General features: G+C 42.6%; 1 protein-coding gene across 1 annotated transcript in view; it reads right to left on the bottom strand.

Moving 5' to 3' along the window:
* OTOP1 (otopetrin 1) overlaps positions 1-17,317 on the bottom strand; it is a 44,051-nt gene that overhangs the window by 19,102 nt on the left and 7,632 nt on the right. Inside the window, exons 2-4 of the mRNA XM_011987816.1 lie at positions 11,708-11,844; positions 4,805-4,863; positions 1,450-1,580 (exon numbers count right to left, since the gene is read on the bottom strand). Coding sequence (XP_011843206.1) covers positions 1,450-1,580; positions 4,805-4,863; positions 11,708-11,844 — 327 coding nt within the window. The remainder of the gene's footprint in view (positions 1-1,449; positions 1,581-4,804; positions 4,864-11,707; positions 11,845-17,317) is intronic.

The raw sequence follows: 17,317 nt of genomic DNA, 5'->3' as shown, positions 1-17,317 counted from the left end.
TAGCGAAACCCTGTCTCTACTAAAAATACAAAAATTAGCCAGGTGTGGTGGCACGCACCTGTAGTCCCAGCTACTCAGGAAACTGAGGCAGGAGAATCGCTTGAACCTGGGAGGCAGAGGTTGCAGTGAGCCAAGGTCGTGCCACTGCACTCTAGCTTAGGTGACAGAGTGAGACTCTGTCTCAAACAAAACAAAACAAAACAAAAAAACACATATATATAGCTTACCAGAGAGTGTGGGGGCACAAATTAAATGACATGTGTAAATTTCCAAGAACAGTGGCAGGCACTCAGCAAATGCTTAATAAAAGTTTACTTTTGTTATTGTTGCCATTGCTGCTACTGATATTGATACCAAGGAGGACATGAGGCCCAAACACCAAGAGTGGCTGCTGGTTGGGGGTGGTGATTTCATTGTCTCCACCCCACTGATGATGAAACAGGTTCAAAGTGGTTCTTTAGGACAGGCTGGGTGTACACAGCTGGCACAGACTCACTGCACATTAAAGCCGGAAGGGATCTTTGCAAGTGCATGATTTGGATACCCTCACTTTACAAAGGAGAAAAGGGAGGCTCAGAGAGATTAAATGTCCTTCTGAAGGTCACACAGCTTGCACATGATGGGAACAAACCTGAGACACCCAGTTCCCTGCCCCACATTCCCCTCAGCCTGAATGTTCTAATATAGGAGTGACATATTGTAAATGCTAAAGGATTTTAGAAGAAAATATAAAGATTGGGGGGGAGGGATAGCATTAGGAGATATACCTAATGTAAATGATGAGTTAATGGGTGCAGCACTCCAACATGGTACATGTATACATATGTAACAACCCTGCACATTGTGCACATGTACCCTAGAACTTAAAGTATAATAATAAATATATGTGTGTGTGTGTGTGTGTGTATATATATATATATATATATGGATTAACCCAACAGGCTCTCAGATGGGAACAAGGTGGAACAGACGTGAGCTAGAATTATAAGCCAAGTACAGTTAAATTAAAACTTTAAATGAACTACAGCCTATTAACCACAACCTACCATTAGACTTCTATGAATTTTTAAAAGCCATACTTTCACCAGAAGGAACTGGTAATAGAGGTTTAATTAAAAACACAAGCAGAAACAACCATCAATCTTCTCTAGCTGAAAACAAAGACATTTATTTCTGTAGCAAACTGGACCATGAGGAATGGCCATCAGAATGATCACTGTCGGTCTCACAAGTCCCTGAGTCATGGAAGAAACCTTTAATTACACATCACGTATGAGAGATTCGGGTTTTGGAAGATTTTCAACAACAGGGGGCTGTCTGGCTGATGCTGAGTTGGGTGGCCCTGCAGTTCTTTGGAACCTGCACTCCATCTCTGAACACTGTGGACTCTGCAGGTTTCCAAGATATTCCAACATGGCAGAAGGGCCACTCACCTCTCTCACCACTCACCTGTTGTTATGTTCCCAAAGCCTAGAGTGATGAGCCGTTCCTTGTGCTCATTGAGTTGGTGCTTGGACTCATTGAGGACGCCGTTGGCCCACAGAAGCAGGTTGGTGAACACTGAGTGGATCACCCCAAACCTAAAAAACACAAGGACTCAGTTCTCAAGCAGCCCTGGGAGAGCCTCAGGCAGCCCTAGGAGAGCCTCAAGCCCCATGGGCTGAGACAGACGTGTGCACACAAATACATGGCTCCTTCTCAGCCCTGATTCTGGTTTCACCTAGCAGCTCAGACTCTGGATGGGCCCCCTGCCTGGCTGGGTGGAGTAGATCCATGGAACCTTCCAAAACCACAGACTCTTGGCATTCAGCCTTAGTCTTGAATGTGCCAGTACTCAACTCAATGCCTATAGGACATCAAAGAAGCTGGGTCTTGGAAGCAGAGCCAGAGGGATGAAAATTTACTAAAAGCAGAAAACCCACCCCACCACACCCCAAATCTTTTTCCCAGAAGAGAAGAGGAGAGGAGAGAACAATGAGGGAAAGATGAAAGAGTACCACTGGAAATCTGGAGAGCAGGTCCACCCTTACTGCTGATTGGCCAGCCCCAACCATCATCCACCCCTCTACCATGCCACCTACTTCTAAGGACATTGGAACAAGCCAGAGATTTCTTGGCAGCTAGACATGGCCATTCTGGCCAGTGAGATGTGAGCTTTAGTCTACTGGGCACTACTGAAAAGCTTTTGCTTTCCTGACAGAAGAATCAAGAATAAGAAAAGTCTGCTATGGTCCCTTTCTCCTTTTTATCTAGCCTTGAATGTGGACATGAAGGCTGGAGCTGTGGCAGCCATCTTATGACCATGAGACAGCCAGCTTGGGCTAAAGCCGCAGCCCACTGAGGATGGCAGAGTGGAAATCTAGAAAGAGCCTGCTCGGTAATGACTTTGTTGAGCTGCGGGAGATCCAGATAGGCTCAAAGATGAGCTCATGGTCACACATGGAGTAAGCAGCCACATGGGGGTTTGCCAAGACGGTAAGCAGCAGAGCTCTTCTAGTCTGATTCCAGAGTCCTGCCCTTGGCTCTGTGCCATGCTGCCTCCTACGGCAGAAGATAGAAAAGAGAACTAAGTGGAAGGTAGACACTGGACTCTGGGTAGCAGGCGAGAGATCCATGGGGAATGCGGTCCCCATAGGGTCACTGATTTCTTCAAATACTCCAAAGTCTTCCTACGTCTGCAGGCTTAAGGTGTATTCACACTGGTAGCTTTCAGGGTACTTAGCAACGTGCCTTGCAGGTAGCAGGTGCAGCAAACACTGGTGATTTGAGAGAGGGATTCTTTAAAACTTTCTGTGGAATTGATCACTCCTAATTGGAAAGCAGAGGCCCACAGGAAGCATGATTCCAGTTTCACCTGGCAGCTCAGGCTCTGGGTGGGTCCCCTGCCTGGCTGGGAGGGGCAGATCCATGGAACCTTCCAAAACCACAGAGTCTTGGCATTCAGCCTTAGTCTTGAACTTGCCAGTACTCAACTCAATGCCTATAGAACATCAAAGAAGCTGGGTCTTGGAAGCAGAGCTAGAGGGATGAAAATTTACTAAAAGGAGACAAACAAAGAGACCCCTCAACCATGATCTGCCCATGGGAAAAATGGTGCACCTGCGTCCTCAACCTTGACCCTGCCTCTTCTCTCCGTTTTAACCTCAGCTGATCTCTCTGGGACTCTCACGGGAAACTGCAGGCAAAACCTTGCCTCATTTGAATCCTGGCTTCCTTTGGCATAATGTCCAAGCACAACTGGAGAAGGAAACAGAATCCCAGGGTGTCTGAGTCAGGTGTTTGCCAATCTGCTTGCCCCTTGCACTTGCCCAGTTGCTGTAGATCATGGCCAGCCTTCCCCAAAGCATCTGGGAGGCATTCTATAGAGCCTTTGACAAACGCAGACAATACTGTTTGCCTCATACTGACTGGCTTTTCTTTTACTCATAATGCACACAGCTCCCCTTTCCTCTCTCCTTTTTCCTGGTCCAAATGGCACTATCCAGTCCCAGGCCCATGGAACTCAAGGAGGTAGCACTGTTGCCACGCATGGCTGTAAGCTGTTCCGCCACGCAAGCTCCCTGCAAGCTGGCAGCCTCCTGTTGGCTTGATGTGGAAATGGTCCACAAACCAAGGGCAGATGTCATTTTCCCATGCCAGGCTGCCTTTCTCATCACTGGATTTGACAGTCCCAGACTACTGTGAAGGGAAGGCTCTCATGAGCCATTTCTAATCTCAGTGTATGTTTCCTTCATCTGTGTGTGTGCACATGGTGCTTTCTTACACGGTAACAACACCTTGCAGTTAGGAGATTCACTCCATTACCCTGTCGATTCTTTCCTTTCATCCTCACAATCCCCTGGGAGGGTGGTGGGTGGACCTAGTAACAGATCCTACACTTGCTGAGTGCCTGTTACACAGTGCTTTACATCAATTCCTTCATTCAGTCCTTGAGGCAGGCTACGTTATTTTCTCTGAAAGAAACCAATAGATTCTTCTCCATGATACTGAGGATTGTCAAGTGGCAGAAGGTTAAAAACGCAGGGGACATTGCCTCTCCCTGTGCCTGCCTGATGGCAGGATGGCGATTCACGAAAACAAAAGATCTTGCTACCTCCCCTTCCTTTCCCGCATACAGAGATGTGAGTTTTGCTCTTACTGGGGACAGCTCTGGGCTCTTACCAGCTCAGAAATGAGGTCAGCACAGATAGGAGAATCTGGGAGCAAACTTAGCTTGGTCTTGTCCTTATAAGATTTATGGCTCTTCGTTAAAATACTATCTAAGCAAGGCCCCCAAACCACTGCCTTAACAGAAATTTGTTAGAACTGAGGTCCCCCTCCCACATTATGCACACACGGCAAGTGTCAATAAACTCCTGTTAGTTTTTCTCTTGTTAATCTGACCTTTGTTTTCAGGACAGCATCTCAATTGAGAATTTATGAGGGTTAAAAAAAGAAATTACATTTTCTTCCCTTCATCTCCATTTCATAGATGAGGAAACTGAGGGTCATAAGGGAAAAGTGTCTAAGATACAGACTCAAATTCAAAATGGTCTGAATTTCAAATTCAAATTCAAAATTCAAATTCTAAGATACAGACTCAAATTCAAAATTCAAACCCACTTCATGCTACTTCTGGACCCGTCCCATGGAGAAGCCAAAGGCAGAAACCCTCTTCTCTCTGCCGTAAGTGAGGGCTCAGCTTTCAGGACTGAGTGGAGAGTTGGTCTGTTTTTATCATCAAAGCAAGATGGCAATGACAAATTTTGATCATTCTAAATGAATACCAAATTCAACATATAAAGCAATTACCCACAATTTTTACCTTTCCAGTGTTTTGAAAGACTGGATAATATCCTTTGCATGCCCCCAAAGAAAATATACCTAGATGGAAATAAAGAAAGAAAAGAAAACTTGGTGATACACTCATCATTACGGTTGCAAACTTGAGAAGCTATAAAACTCAAAGAAAAGGTATGAGAAAATGCTGGGACATCAGTGACCTCCTGCTCCATCTTAGGTGGCAGTGCCACTCCTCAGTGGGGACAATGATCCAGGGCTACTGTGCAGAAAAATAAAGTGAGGCCTCTTGGTTCAGGAAGAAACGGTGCTGCAATTCATTAAGGATGTCTTCTGTGTCTTCTGTGAGATGCGGTGATTGATTTAGGATGTCTGCTGTGGGACAGGGTACGGAAGTAGTAGCCTGCCTGACATTAATCCTATAACTGGTTTATATCACATGTTAGTTTTCACCCAAGAAATATTCACTGTACAGTTACTGTGTGCCAGTGGCCAGAAAGGAAATGTTGAGAGCTTTAAATGAATAATGAAATTGATTTGGGCTGGTTTTTTATTTCAGTCTATTACATATGCTAACAGTCCCCCAGTTATGCAGTCACTAGCAGCAATACAGGGAAGGGATTGAAATCAGGGATTCTATATAGTAACACACCTGTGAAAATCCTGACTTCCTCACTGAATAACCCATGGCCTTGGACAAGTCGGGGAACCTTGCTGAATCTGTTTTCCCGTCTTTGAAATGGGGATGATGGGAACTTACCCTAGAGGGTGTTGTGAGCAATTAAATGAAATGATCCATGTCAATCACTTAGACTAGCACCTGAAGAAGCGTATATGTTTTCAATAAATATTCTCCACTGTTCACTCACGAATTCACTGACGTTGTCTGAGTTCCTCCTATATACCAGGCATTATTTGGGCTTCTAAAATGTTTTGGGCTTTATTTTAGAGATAAACACATATTGAGCACCTACTGCATGCCAAATACCGCTAGGCATTTTATAAATTTGTCTCATTTAATCTTTATTTTCTAATTAAGAGTCACAAAAATAAAATCAGACAGTACAAAATAAAATAAATATCCACATATCACCTCTTTCACATTCTTTTACCTAAGATTTACCGTCTTACTCAGGAAAACACACTCAGGGCATTAACTGTCTTGAAACATCCAGTAATAAAAACAGACAGCAGTGACTCCTGTTAAAGCATTCAGCCCAATAATAGGGAAACAGTTAATTAGCAATTATCAATGATTTGAAATTAGACAGCCATTTAATTGATGCTTTTTATAAAAACTACCTACCAACACTGAAACCTTTTTTTAGTGAAAAACTTGTAATAGAAAATTCTACACCCAGAAACTTTGAGAAGAATGTACACTTTAAGTACAAGGAATGGAGGAAATACATAAAAACAATAGCAAATGCTGGTTTCAGTTGATTTGCTTACAGGTGCGTTTTTATTATCTTTTCCATTTTTTCTCAGTGATGTTATATTATATTTTTAAAATAAATGCTTTTTGCTTTTTTTTTAGAATTACCATATGGTCCAGCAATACCACTTCTGGATACACACACACACACACACACACACACACACACACACACACACATATATCTCCAAAAGAAGTGAAAGCAAGTTCTCACAAAGATATTTGTTCACCCATGTTCATAGCAGCATTATTCACAATAGCCAAGAGGTAGAAGCAACTCAAGTGCCCACTGATGGATGAGTGGATGATCAAAATGTAATATAAACCAAAAAGTACCTGAGATAGGTCTCAATCAATTTAGAAGTTTATTTTGCCAAGATTAAGGACACGCACCTGGGAGACATGTCTATGCCTTTCTTTACAGATGATTTTGAGGTCTTCAATATTTTAAAGAGAAAGGAAAAATACTGTGAAACAAGGAAGAAATGTTTTTATAAAGGTGTGGGTAGATAAAAGGCAAATGGTTGCATTCTTTTGAGTCTTTGATCAGCCATTCTCATGTGAAGGGGGTAGAGGAATAGTCGCTTACGCATCCATCTAGCTCGGTGAAACTGCGTTTCTACTAAGATAAAACAAATGTAGGGCACAAGAAGCCATCAGGTATGCGTTTGTCACAGGTGAGCAGAGGGCTGACTCTGAGCTTTGTCCTCTGTCCTGTGCCTGTGAAGATCAGCTATCCATTTACATTGTGAGGGTGAAATTTAACACAACTGTTTTAGAGTAAAGATCTTGGATCCCACAAGGAATTTCCTAGTGGACAAATTGTGAGGGAGGTTTGTAGCTTTTTAAAATCTTTAAAATCTGTGTAGCTCTCTTATTTAGGAATAGAATGGGAGGCAGGTTTGCCTGACGCAGTTCCCAGCTTGACTTTTCCCTTTGGTTTAGTGATTTTGGGGTCCCAAGATTTATTTTCCTTTCACAGTGGTATAGACATACAATGGAATTTCACTCAACCTGAAAAAGGAAGAAAATTCTGATATGTGCTACATCATGGATGACCCTTGAGAATATTATGCTGTGAGAAATAAGCCAGACATGAGAAGACCAATACTGTATGATTCAATTTGAATGAGGCATCTAGAATAGTCAAACTCATAAAGACAGAAAGTAGAACAGAGTTTGCCAACAGCCGGGGAAGGGGAGGAAATAGAGAGTTGTTTAGTGGGCTCAGAGTTTCAGTTTTGCAAGATGCAAAAGGCCTGCAGATTGGTTGTACAATAAGTGAATGTAGTTAACATTACTGAACCCTACAGTTAAAATGACTAAGATGGTAGATGTTATGTGATTGTCAACCTAAAAAGAAAAGACACTAGAGAAAATTATCTCTAAATATGTTGGATTTCCTTGGAAATAGAAATAGGAATTACAATCCAGAATGCATGGAATGGCAAGCCACCAGTGCATTCGGTGAGGGAAGGGTAAGGAGGAGCTGTTATTAGCAAAGAGAGATTTACATATTCACTGAGAAACAGAGTTCATTGGTTCTAGAGGCTCAAAGCCAGAGTTGTCATCGGTTCATTGGTGGAGATGCCAGTGCTGGGCAAGAGTTCTTCCAGGAGCATCTTATCTGCTTTACTGCAGTCCTAAAGAATGTCTAGTAATGTCTAGCTTCATCAAAGCAGGAGATGCATGAAAGGTTTTTAGAAAGTCTTTGGAAACACTTTGTATCTCAGACACATAGGCAGGAGTCCTCTCTCCTTGGTGCTTTCCTAGGCCTGTTTTGCCTGGGTCTGACAAAAGTGATTTCATCCTGGTATCTACAGGTTTTACAGTATTTGCCACAATTTTAAAATAAATACTCTGTTTTTTAGAAGAGCGCCTAATTATTACATATATGTGTGTGTGTGTGTGTGTGTGTGTGTGTGTGTATACTGTTTTCCATTCTCCAGTCATCTAATGTAGCAAAAGCACATGGTAAGTGTCCAACAGGTATAGAATGATTAATTCATTGACTTGCCAGTCCAATAAAATGCCTTAAATTAGGAAGCTAGGATCTCCAACCCACCAACTAAGAGGGATATTTTGAAAATTCATATCTGTCCCGGTCATTCTTCTGCCTAAAGCCTTCAGTGGCTCCCCATTGCCCTCGAGGTGAAACTCAAGCCCCTAGCTGATGGTCAGCCTTGACCAAGAATTTGCTGCACACCTAGCCCTGTGTTAAGTGCTTTTCATACACCTATGCCTTTAATCTATACAATGAGCTGATGAAGTAGGTACTGTGATTGTCCCCACCTCGCAGGTAAGACCCATGAGGCCCAGAGAAGTTAAGTAACTTGCCTGAAGTCACAAAGTTGTGGTCAGAGCCGGAGTCATGCAATCTGACCAGAGTGCAAGCTTACAAGCCCTACACCAAACCGCGAATCCAGCCTGTGCCCACACATCCTCTCCCTACCCCACTGTGAGGAAAGATTGAATGTCCCAAAGACACCCTCTTCCAGTGGCCTCTGACCCTCTACCCCTGTGCGCCTCCCTCTCTCACAGATGGTTCTGGGACCTTCCCTGGCAGAAAGCGACCCTCACGCCAAGCTGCCCAAATGCCCTTGTTTGTGTTCCCTCATTGCTCTGGGACACTCTGGTCAAAGCACTGAGCCCAGTGTTGTCACTGTTTTGGGGACTGTCTGTCACCTAACTGACACCCTCATGGTGTGTGCCACAGACCATGGCTTTGCACCCTTGTATTCCCCATGCTGAGAACAATGTTCACCCAGTACTTAAAGATGAACTGCATGAAAAATGAATGAAAGAAAGAATGCAGTTCTTTCTGGTCTCATTAAAGCTTCCCACATTGTCACTGAATCACTGTAAGGCTTTGTCTTCATGGGATTTGGCTCCCCTGGAATGAGCAGCCAGTTATCTTTGATCGGCTCTGGCTTCCATAACAAAGGACCACAGACCATCAGCTTCAATAACAGGAATTTCTCTTCTCTGGGTCCTGGGGCTAGACATCCAAGATCAAGGTGTTGGCAGGGTTGGTTCCTTTTGAGGCCTCTCTCTTCGGCTTGTAGGTGGTCAGTTTCCTCCAGTGTCTTTACATGGCTGTCCCTCTGTGTGCATCTGTGTCCTTCTCTCCTCTTTGAAGACACTAAGGCCAGGCGCAGTGGCTCACGCTGTAATCCCAATACTTTGGGAGGCCGAGGCAGGTGTGTCGCCTGAGGTCAGGAGTTCGAGACCAGCCTGGCCAACATGGTGAAACCTCATCTCTACTAAAAATACAAAAACTAGCTGGGCATGGTGGCAGGTGCCTGTAAGCCAAGCTACTTGGGAGACTGAGGCAGGAGAATTGCTTGAACCCAGGAGACGGAAGTTGCAGTGAGCGGAGATTATGCCATTGCACTGCAGCCTGGGCGACAAGCAAGACTCCGTCTCAAAAAAAATGAAAAATAAAGACACCAGGCATATTGAATTTGGGCCACCCTAATGATCTTATTTAACCTCAATTTCCTCTAAACGACCCTATCTCCAAATACAGTCACATGCTCAGGGACTGAGAATGAGGATTTCGGCATATGAATTTCATGGGGATACAACTCAGTCACTCAGTCCATAACAGCTTTCAAGTGCAAGGTAGCCCCTCCAAATAAGCCCCTCAGCAAGCTCCCCAGCGATCCCACTGTGCCACCACTGAGTTAAACTGTTTCCAGGCTCACTGGGCATGTTCTGTCTGTTAGCTTCACTGTTCAAAAATGTGTTTGATCTAGAGAAACACTCTAAGGTCGTCTGGTGCTATCTGGTAAGTCAGCTGGGGATACAAACTGAAGGCCACTTTAGGTAAAAGATGAAGTTTTAAAAATGGCATCCCTGGTTTTCTAGAGGTAGAAAACTTTCCAAAGAACATTCCCAAAGTGGGAACTCAAAAATATTTCCAGCAATGGCAGGATCACTAGAACAAGTTCATGGTCTTCCAGGGTGACTTGTCAGGAAGAAAATAATCATTGTGTCTCCGCAGTGACTTTGAGCAAGTCATTTGTCTTCTCTGAGCTCCAACTTCTTCCTTAGAGAAGAATGAGGGCAGAGCCTACCATTTGCAACAACATGGGCAAATCTGGAGGACATCATGCTCAGTGAAATAAGGCAGATACAGAAAGAAAAATACTGCATAATCTCACTTATATGTGGTATCTAGAAAAACATTTTTAATCAAATGCATAAAAACAGACAGTAGAAGCTGGGCATGGTGATGTGGGCCTGTAGCCCTAGCTACTAGGGAGACTGAGGCAGGAGGATCACTCGAGCTGAATTTACGGCTGCAGTGACCCATGATGGCACCACTGGACTCCACCCTGGGCAACAGAGCAAGACCCTGTCTCTAAAATTAAATTAAATTAATAAATAAAAATAACATAAAGAGTGGAATGGTGGTTGGAGGGGAAAAATTAGAAGATTTTGGTCAAAGGGTACAAAGTTGCAAATATGTAAGATGAATAATTCTAGAGATGTAATGCACAACTTGAAGACTATGGTTAATAATATTGTATTGTATACTGGAAATTTGCTAAGAGAATGGATTTTAGGTGCTCTTACCATACCTAAAAAAAGAAAGGCAACTATGTGAGATGACAGACATAAATATGCTTGACTGTAGTAATCACTTCACTACGGATAGGAATATAGAAGAATCATGTTGTATACCTTAAACATATGCAATAAAAAAGAAAAACAAATGAGGCTGACAATTCAACAATTCAGATCCTGACTCTGATAACATTACCACGGATTTCTGCCAAGGGCGAACACTACCCTGAAGGCCCATCTAACATTCTTTTCAACCATGAGATTTTTCTGACCCTGAGCTATGTATTTAAATCATGTTTATCAAATCCTTACTTCTGAGCCACACCAAGTTTACTGGTGCTACGGGAAAAAATCCTCATACATTTCTAAAAGATTTTAATCCCCAAATGAGAAAACAAAAGTGTTCCCATGACCCAGAGGAGGCACTGCAAGGGCACAAGGTTTCTAGGTAGGAAGAATATTAAATTTTTAAAAAATAAAAAAAAAATAAAACTGATTTTGGCAATGTTGCATAACTCTATGAACAGACTAAACCATTAAATTGCACATGTTAAATGGGCGAATTATAGGCCATGTGAATTCTCTCAATAAAGCTGTTACATACCCAGAAAATAAAATTCCCTCAAGCCTTTACTGTAGACTTTGGCTTGGCAGAATTTCCTGACTCTTCAACATTAGAAGTTCTGCCTCATAGGATCCCTGCAGAAACGGCCATGGGGACACAGACTTTTATTTTGCAATGGAGGCAGCTGAAGAACTAAGCCTCAAAGAAAGGCTTCAGTTCACCTTGGGACTGGCTGAGCAGTCCACAGCTGCTCACACTGGCTCCACTTGCCGCACGTCTTGATGTTACAAGTTTCTACACACCCTGGGAGACACTTCCCAGGAATGAGACAACATAAATAAACATCAGTGGTTTACCTGCAACAAAGTGTGCACTGCATGCATGACAGGGAAAACTCCTTCAGGGGCTGATAAACATTCTGAAAATCCAATGAAGTATCCAATTTTAAGGCATCCCAGGATGATGGTAATGACTGCAAACAATGTGATACTACCTAAATGCGGGATGAAAGGGGAAGTGGAAACACGCACGTTGCATTAATATACATTGATGTCATTTCAAAATAATTTATATTATGTATTAAACCCTTATGTATATGGTCAAATGATTTTTCCCAAGGGTGCCGAGACCATTCAATGGGAAAAGGGCAGTCTTTTCAACAAATGTGGTGGGAAAACTGGATATCCACATGCAAATGAATGAAGTTGGACCCTCACCTTACACCATATACAAAAATTCACTCAAAACAGATAAAAGATCTAAAATAAAAGTATAAACCTTGTAAAAGAAGACATGGGGGAAAGCTTCATGACATTGGCTTTGGCAATAATTTCTTGGCTGTGACACCAAAAATTCAAGCAACAAAAATTAAAATAAATAAGCTGAACTACATGAAAATGAAAAATTTTTGCACATCACAGGACGCTACCAACGAAGTGGAAAGACAACCCACAGAACTGGAGAAAACATTAGCAAATTATATATCTAACAAGTCATTAATATCCACAATATACAGATTTGTTTACATTAAATACCTTGTATAATGAAATCGTACAGTACTGTCCTTTTGTACTTGAGTTTTTTACTTAGCATAATGTCCTCATGGCTCATCCATACTGTATCATGTGTCAGAATTTCCTTCCTTTTTAAACCAAATAATATTTTGTTGTATGTCTATACCTCATTGTGTTTATCCATCCATCTGTTGATGGATGCTGGGTCGCTTCCACCTTTTGGATACTGAAAATAATGCTACTATGAGGGAATTTATAGAGAATTCTTATATATCAACAATAGTGGGCTGGGCACAGTGGCTCACACCTGTAATCCCAGCACTTTGGGAGGCCTAGGAGGGTGAAAAACTTGAGATCAGAAGCTGGAGACCAGCCTGGCCAACATGGTGAAACCCGTCTCTACTAAAAATACAAAAATTAGCCGGGTATGGTGGTGCATGCCTATAATCCCAGTTACTTGGGAGGCTGAGGCAGGAGAATCCATTGAACCTGGGAAGCAGAGGTTGCAGTGAACTGAGATCACGCCATTGCACTCCAGCCTGGGCGATAAGAGCGAAACTCTGTCTCCAAAAATCAATCAATCAGCAATGACGAAAGCCAATTTAAAAATTGGCAAAGGACTTGAATAAACATATCTCCAAAGAAGACATAAAGATGGCCAGCAAGTATATGAAAAGATGCCCACCATCACTAATTATTAGAGAGATGCAAATCAAAACTACAAAAATACCACCACACTATCAGGATGGCTACTATCAAAAAAAAAAAAAGAAGAAGAAGAAGAAAATGATAGAAAATAACAAGCATTGGTGAGGATATAGAGAAATAGTGCTCTGTTGGTGGGAATGTAAAGTGGCACAGCTACTATAGAAAACAGTAGGGAGGGCCTTCAAAAAATTCAAAACACTATTACGGCATGATCTGGCATTTCCGCTTCTGAGTATATACCCGAAAGAATTGAAAGCAGGGACCCGAGGGGATATCTGTATTCTCCTGTTCATAGCAGCATTATTTTCAGTATCCAAAAAGTGGAAGCGACCCAGCATCCATCCACAGATGGATGGATAAACACAATGAGGTACAGACATACAACAAAGTATTATTCAGCTTAAACCGGAAGGAAATTCTGACACACGATACAGTATGGATGAGCCATGAGGACATTATGCTAAGTAAAATAAACTCAACCACAAAAGGATAATACTGTAGGATTTCATTATATGAGGTATCAAATGTAAGCAAATTCATAGACAGAAGTAGAATGGTGGTTGCCAGGTGCTGGAGGGAGGGAAGAATGCGGAGTTAGTGTTTAATGAGGACAGAGTTTCGGTTTTGCAAGATGAAAAACTTCTGGAGGTTGGTTGCACAGCAGCGTATATGTACTTAACACCACTGAGCTGTACACTTAAAAACTGGTAAGCTGGTAAATCTTACATATATAAATGCATGTTTTACCATGATTAAAAATATGTTAATAAAATAAATTCTAGCCCAGGCATGGTGGCTCATGCCTGTAATCCCAGCACTTTGGGAGGCCATGGTGGGAGGATCACTTGAGGCCAAGAGCCTAAGCAACTCCATGTCTACCCAAAAATAACATAAAAATTATTTCTAAATAAATAAATAAATTCTACTGTTGAGTTGCGAAGGTAAAACTAGAAGGCAGGTGCTGTGTCCTGTTCATCACTGTACCCACCCCATAGCCCAGAGTCTGACAAATGATATACAATCAACGAAGCCTGGTCCAATCAACAGAAGGCTTCTAGAAGCTTTTTCAAAAAGGCGCAATCTAAGAACGTCACTGTTCTACCCAAAAATCTACTCTAATCCTAAAATCCTGTTCTCTGAAGAGTAAGAGTGCAGCTGGCCGGGTGCGGTGGCTCACACCTGTAATCCCAGCACTTTGGGAGGCCCAGGTGGGTGGATCACCTGAGGTCAGGAGTTCGAGGCCAGCCTGCCCAGCATGGAGAAACCCCGTCTCTACTAAAAAATACAAAATTAGCAGGCATGGTGGCACATGCCTGTAATCCAGCTACACAGGAGGCTGAGGCAGGAGAATCACTTGAACCCAGGAGGTGGAGGTTGCAGTGAGCCAAGATCACGTGATTGCACTCCAGCCAGGGCAACAAGAGTGAAACTCTGTCTCAAAAAATATGTATATAAATAAGAAATTAGAGTGCAGAGTGTGCAGGTCATATAGGTATACAGTAATTCTCTGAACTATCTTTGCCACTTTTCCATAAATCTAAAGTTTTTCTAAAATAGAACGTTTATTTATTTATTTATTTGAGACAGGGTCTTGCTCTGTCACCCAGGCTGGAGTGCAGTGGCATGATCTTGGCTCATTGCAACCTCTACCTCCTGGGTTCAAGTGATTCTTGTGCCTCAACCTCCTAAGTACCTGGGATTACAGGCGTGCACCACCATGCCCAGCTAATTTTTTGTATTTTTAGTAGAGACAGGTTTTTGCTATGTTGGCCAGGCTGGTCTTAAACTCCTGGCCTCGAGAGGTCCGCCTGCCTCAGCCTCCCAAAGTGCTGGGATTACCGGCATGAATCACTGAGCCCAGCTGAAAGCATATCAAAAAAAAAAAAAAAAAAAGATGAGTAAGGGCTCTAGAGTAGTAGCTGAGGAAGGGCCTGTGCTAGATGTACTGAAGAAAGGAAGCAATCTTTGATAAGATAATGAGCATGGTTTTGCCCAAAATATAAAAACAAACTAATAAAAAATATGCATATAAAAAAGACTGGAAAGGAATATACAAAATACATTAAAAAGACACTTGGTGACAAATGAAGAAATTAGTGAGAAAAAGGCCGTGATCATGAGCGCTTGATCAAGTCAGAGATCCTCATCTCTCTCCTGGGCTAGCATTGACTGCCATTTACACATTTGCTCCCACCAACAGGAGGAAACTGGATCATGTAGGACGTGCATTAAGGCACTGAGCAGAGAGGAGGGCATGAGCCATAACATTGGGCTATAACGTTACAGCTCCAGCCTGAGAAGCCTCCTCTGAAAAGTAATGCAATCGCCTGGCACTTTTCCACTGCTCAAAGCCTTATAGAAACAACTCTAACTCACTTTTTTTTTTAATCCTGGAAATGCCCCAGTGAAATCAGAAACTTTGTAAGAGTGGAGATTCGATCCCAGTGCTTTGAAATGTTTTGACAAATACGTGGTTGGTTTTAATTACAAAAAAACATAGCAAGATGAGGTGAGGCAGCGTGGTTGAGTGGCAAGAGCACAGGCCTGAAACTATAGGAACCTGGACACTCACAGAACACGTGAGTCACTTCCTGCTCCCAGCCTCAGGATCCCATACAGAAAATGAGGATGGTCTACAGCAGTGGCTCTCAAACTGGAGCCTGCATCAGAATCATCTGGAGGGCTTGTTAAAACACAAATTTCTGGGCTCTGCCTCCAGAGTTTCTGATTCAGTAGGTCTGGGCGGGGCCCCCAAAATTTGCATCTCTAACAAGTTTTCAAGTGGGGCTGCCACTGTTAATCTAGGCCCCACTTTGAAAACTACTGGTCTAAACCATCTCTGTGGTTGACATGTCAAGGGTTCAGTAATAAACATTTACATATTTTCTTATACTCTTTAAGTCCTCCCTTTCTTCCTGTGTTCATCCATTCATCCATGGATTCATTCACCCAGTTATTTATACAACAAATATCTTGGGGACTCCTACTATGCATGAGACATTGTGCGGAGGGCTCAAAGACAGACATACGAGATTGCTATAGAAACAAAAATATACAAGTATAATATTGCATAAGTTGGGGTGTGCATGAAATATCAGAGACATGAGCTGGCAACAGACTTTTTCTGTGCAGCCTGGGAAACCAGAAGACAGTGGAAGAATCTGCCGCAAGGAAAGGACTGCCCCTCAGAAACCTTATTCCCAGCTAAGATGTCGCCCACGTGTCACAGCAAAAGGCCGAACGATGTTTGAAGATATACAAAATGTAAATTTTTCCACAAGTATTTATTGAGCAGCAACCATGGGCCAGGCATTGTCCCAGGCACTGAAGAGATAAAGGTCAATAAAACAGAGTATCTGCCTTGAGGAGTTTCACATCTAGTGGGGAAGGCAAAAAATAAACCAGTAAATAGTAGACATGTAAGGAATGTCAGGAAGTGCTAAGTGCATGAAGAAAAGTAAAGCAGAAAAGGGGACTGAGGTTGAAGGTACATGCACAGGAAAGGAGGTGACTGTTGAACAGAGAACAGAGGGTGAGAGAAAACTGTCATGCACATAACTCGCCTGACAAAGGACTTTAACCAAACAGCTTGGAACTGGAAGAGAGTCCCCAAAAGAGGGGAAGATGAAAAGGAGAGCAAATTACAGCGACCAATCAACTTTGTGGAAGGCTGGAGGCATAAAGGATGGAGAGACAGATAGAGATAGATAATTAGATTAATAGGAGAGAAAAGAAGAAAAGAACTTAAATTCAAATGGATAAACTGCCTGAGATGTGTCATTTACATGCCCTATAAAGACTTGTCATACAGAATAGACATTTTGAGGCGAAATTCTATTAACCATCTCTACAAAACCCCTAAGTTCGGCCGAGTGCAGTGGTTCACACGTGTAATCCCAGTACTTTGGGAGGCCGAGGCAGACGGATCATCTGAGGTCAGGAGTTCGAGACCAGCCTGTACAACATGCTGGTATTTTTAGTCTTTACTAAAAATACAAAAATTAGTCGGGTGTGGTGGCAAGCACCTGTAGTCCCAGCTACTCAGGAGGCTGAGGCAGGATAATCAATTGAACCCGGAAGGCAGAGGTTGCAGTGAACCAAGATTGTGCCATTGCACTCCAGCATGGGTGACAGAGAGAGACTCTGTCTCAAAAAAAAAAAAAAAAAAACCGCCAAAAACAACAACAACAACAACAAAACCTAAGTTGGAGAAGGACTGGATACGGAACAAAGAAAAACCTTTGA

This window comes from Mandrillus leucophaeus, unplaced genomic scaffold (genome assembly GCF_000951045.1).
Source record: "Mandrillus leucophaeus isolate KB7577 unplaced genomic scaffold, Mleu.le_1.0 Scaffold317, whole genome shotgun sequence".
NCBI classification, from domain to species: Eukaryota; Metazoa; Chordata; class Mammalia; order Primates; family Cercopithecidae; genus Mandrillus; species Mandrillus leucophaeus.
This window is presented reverse-complemented; position numbering and strand designations above follow the sequence as displayed.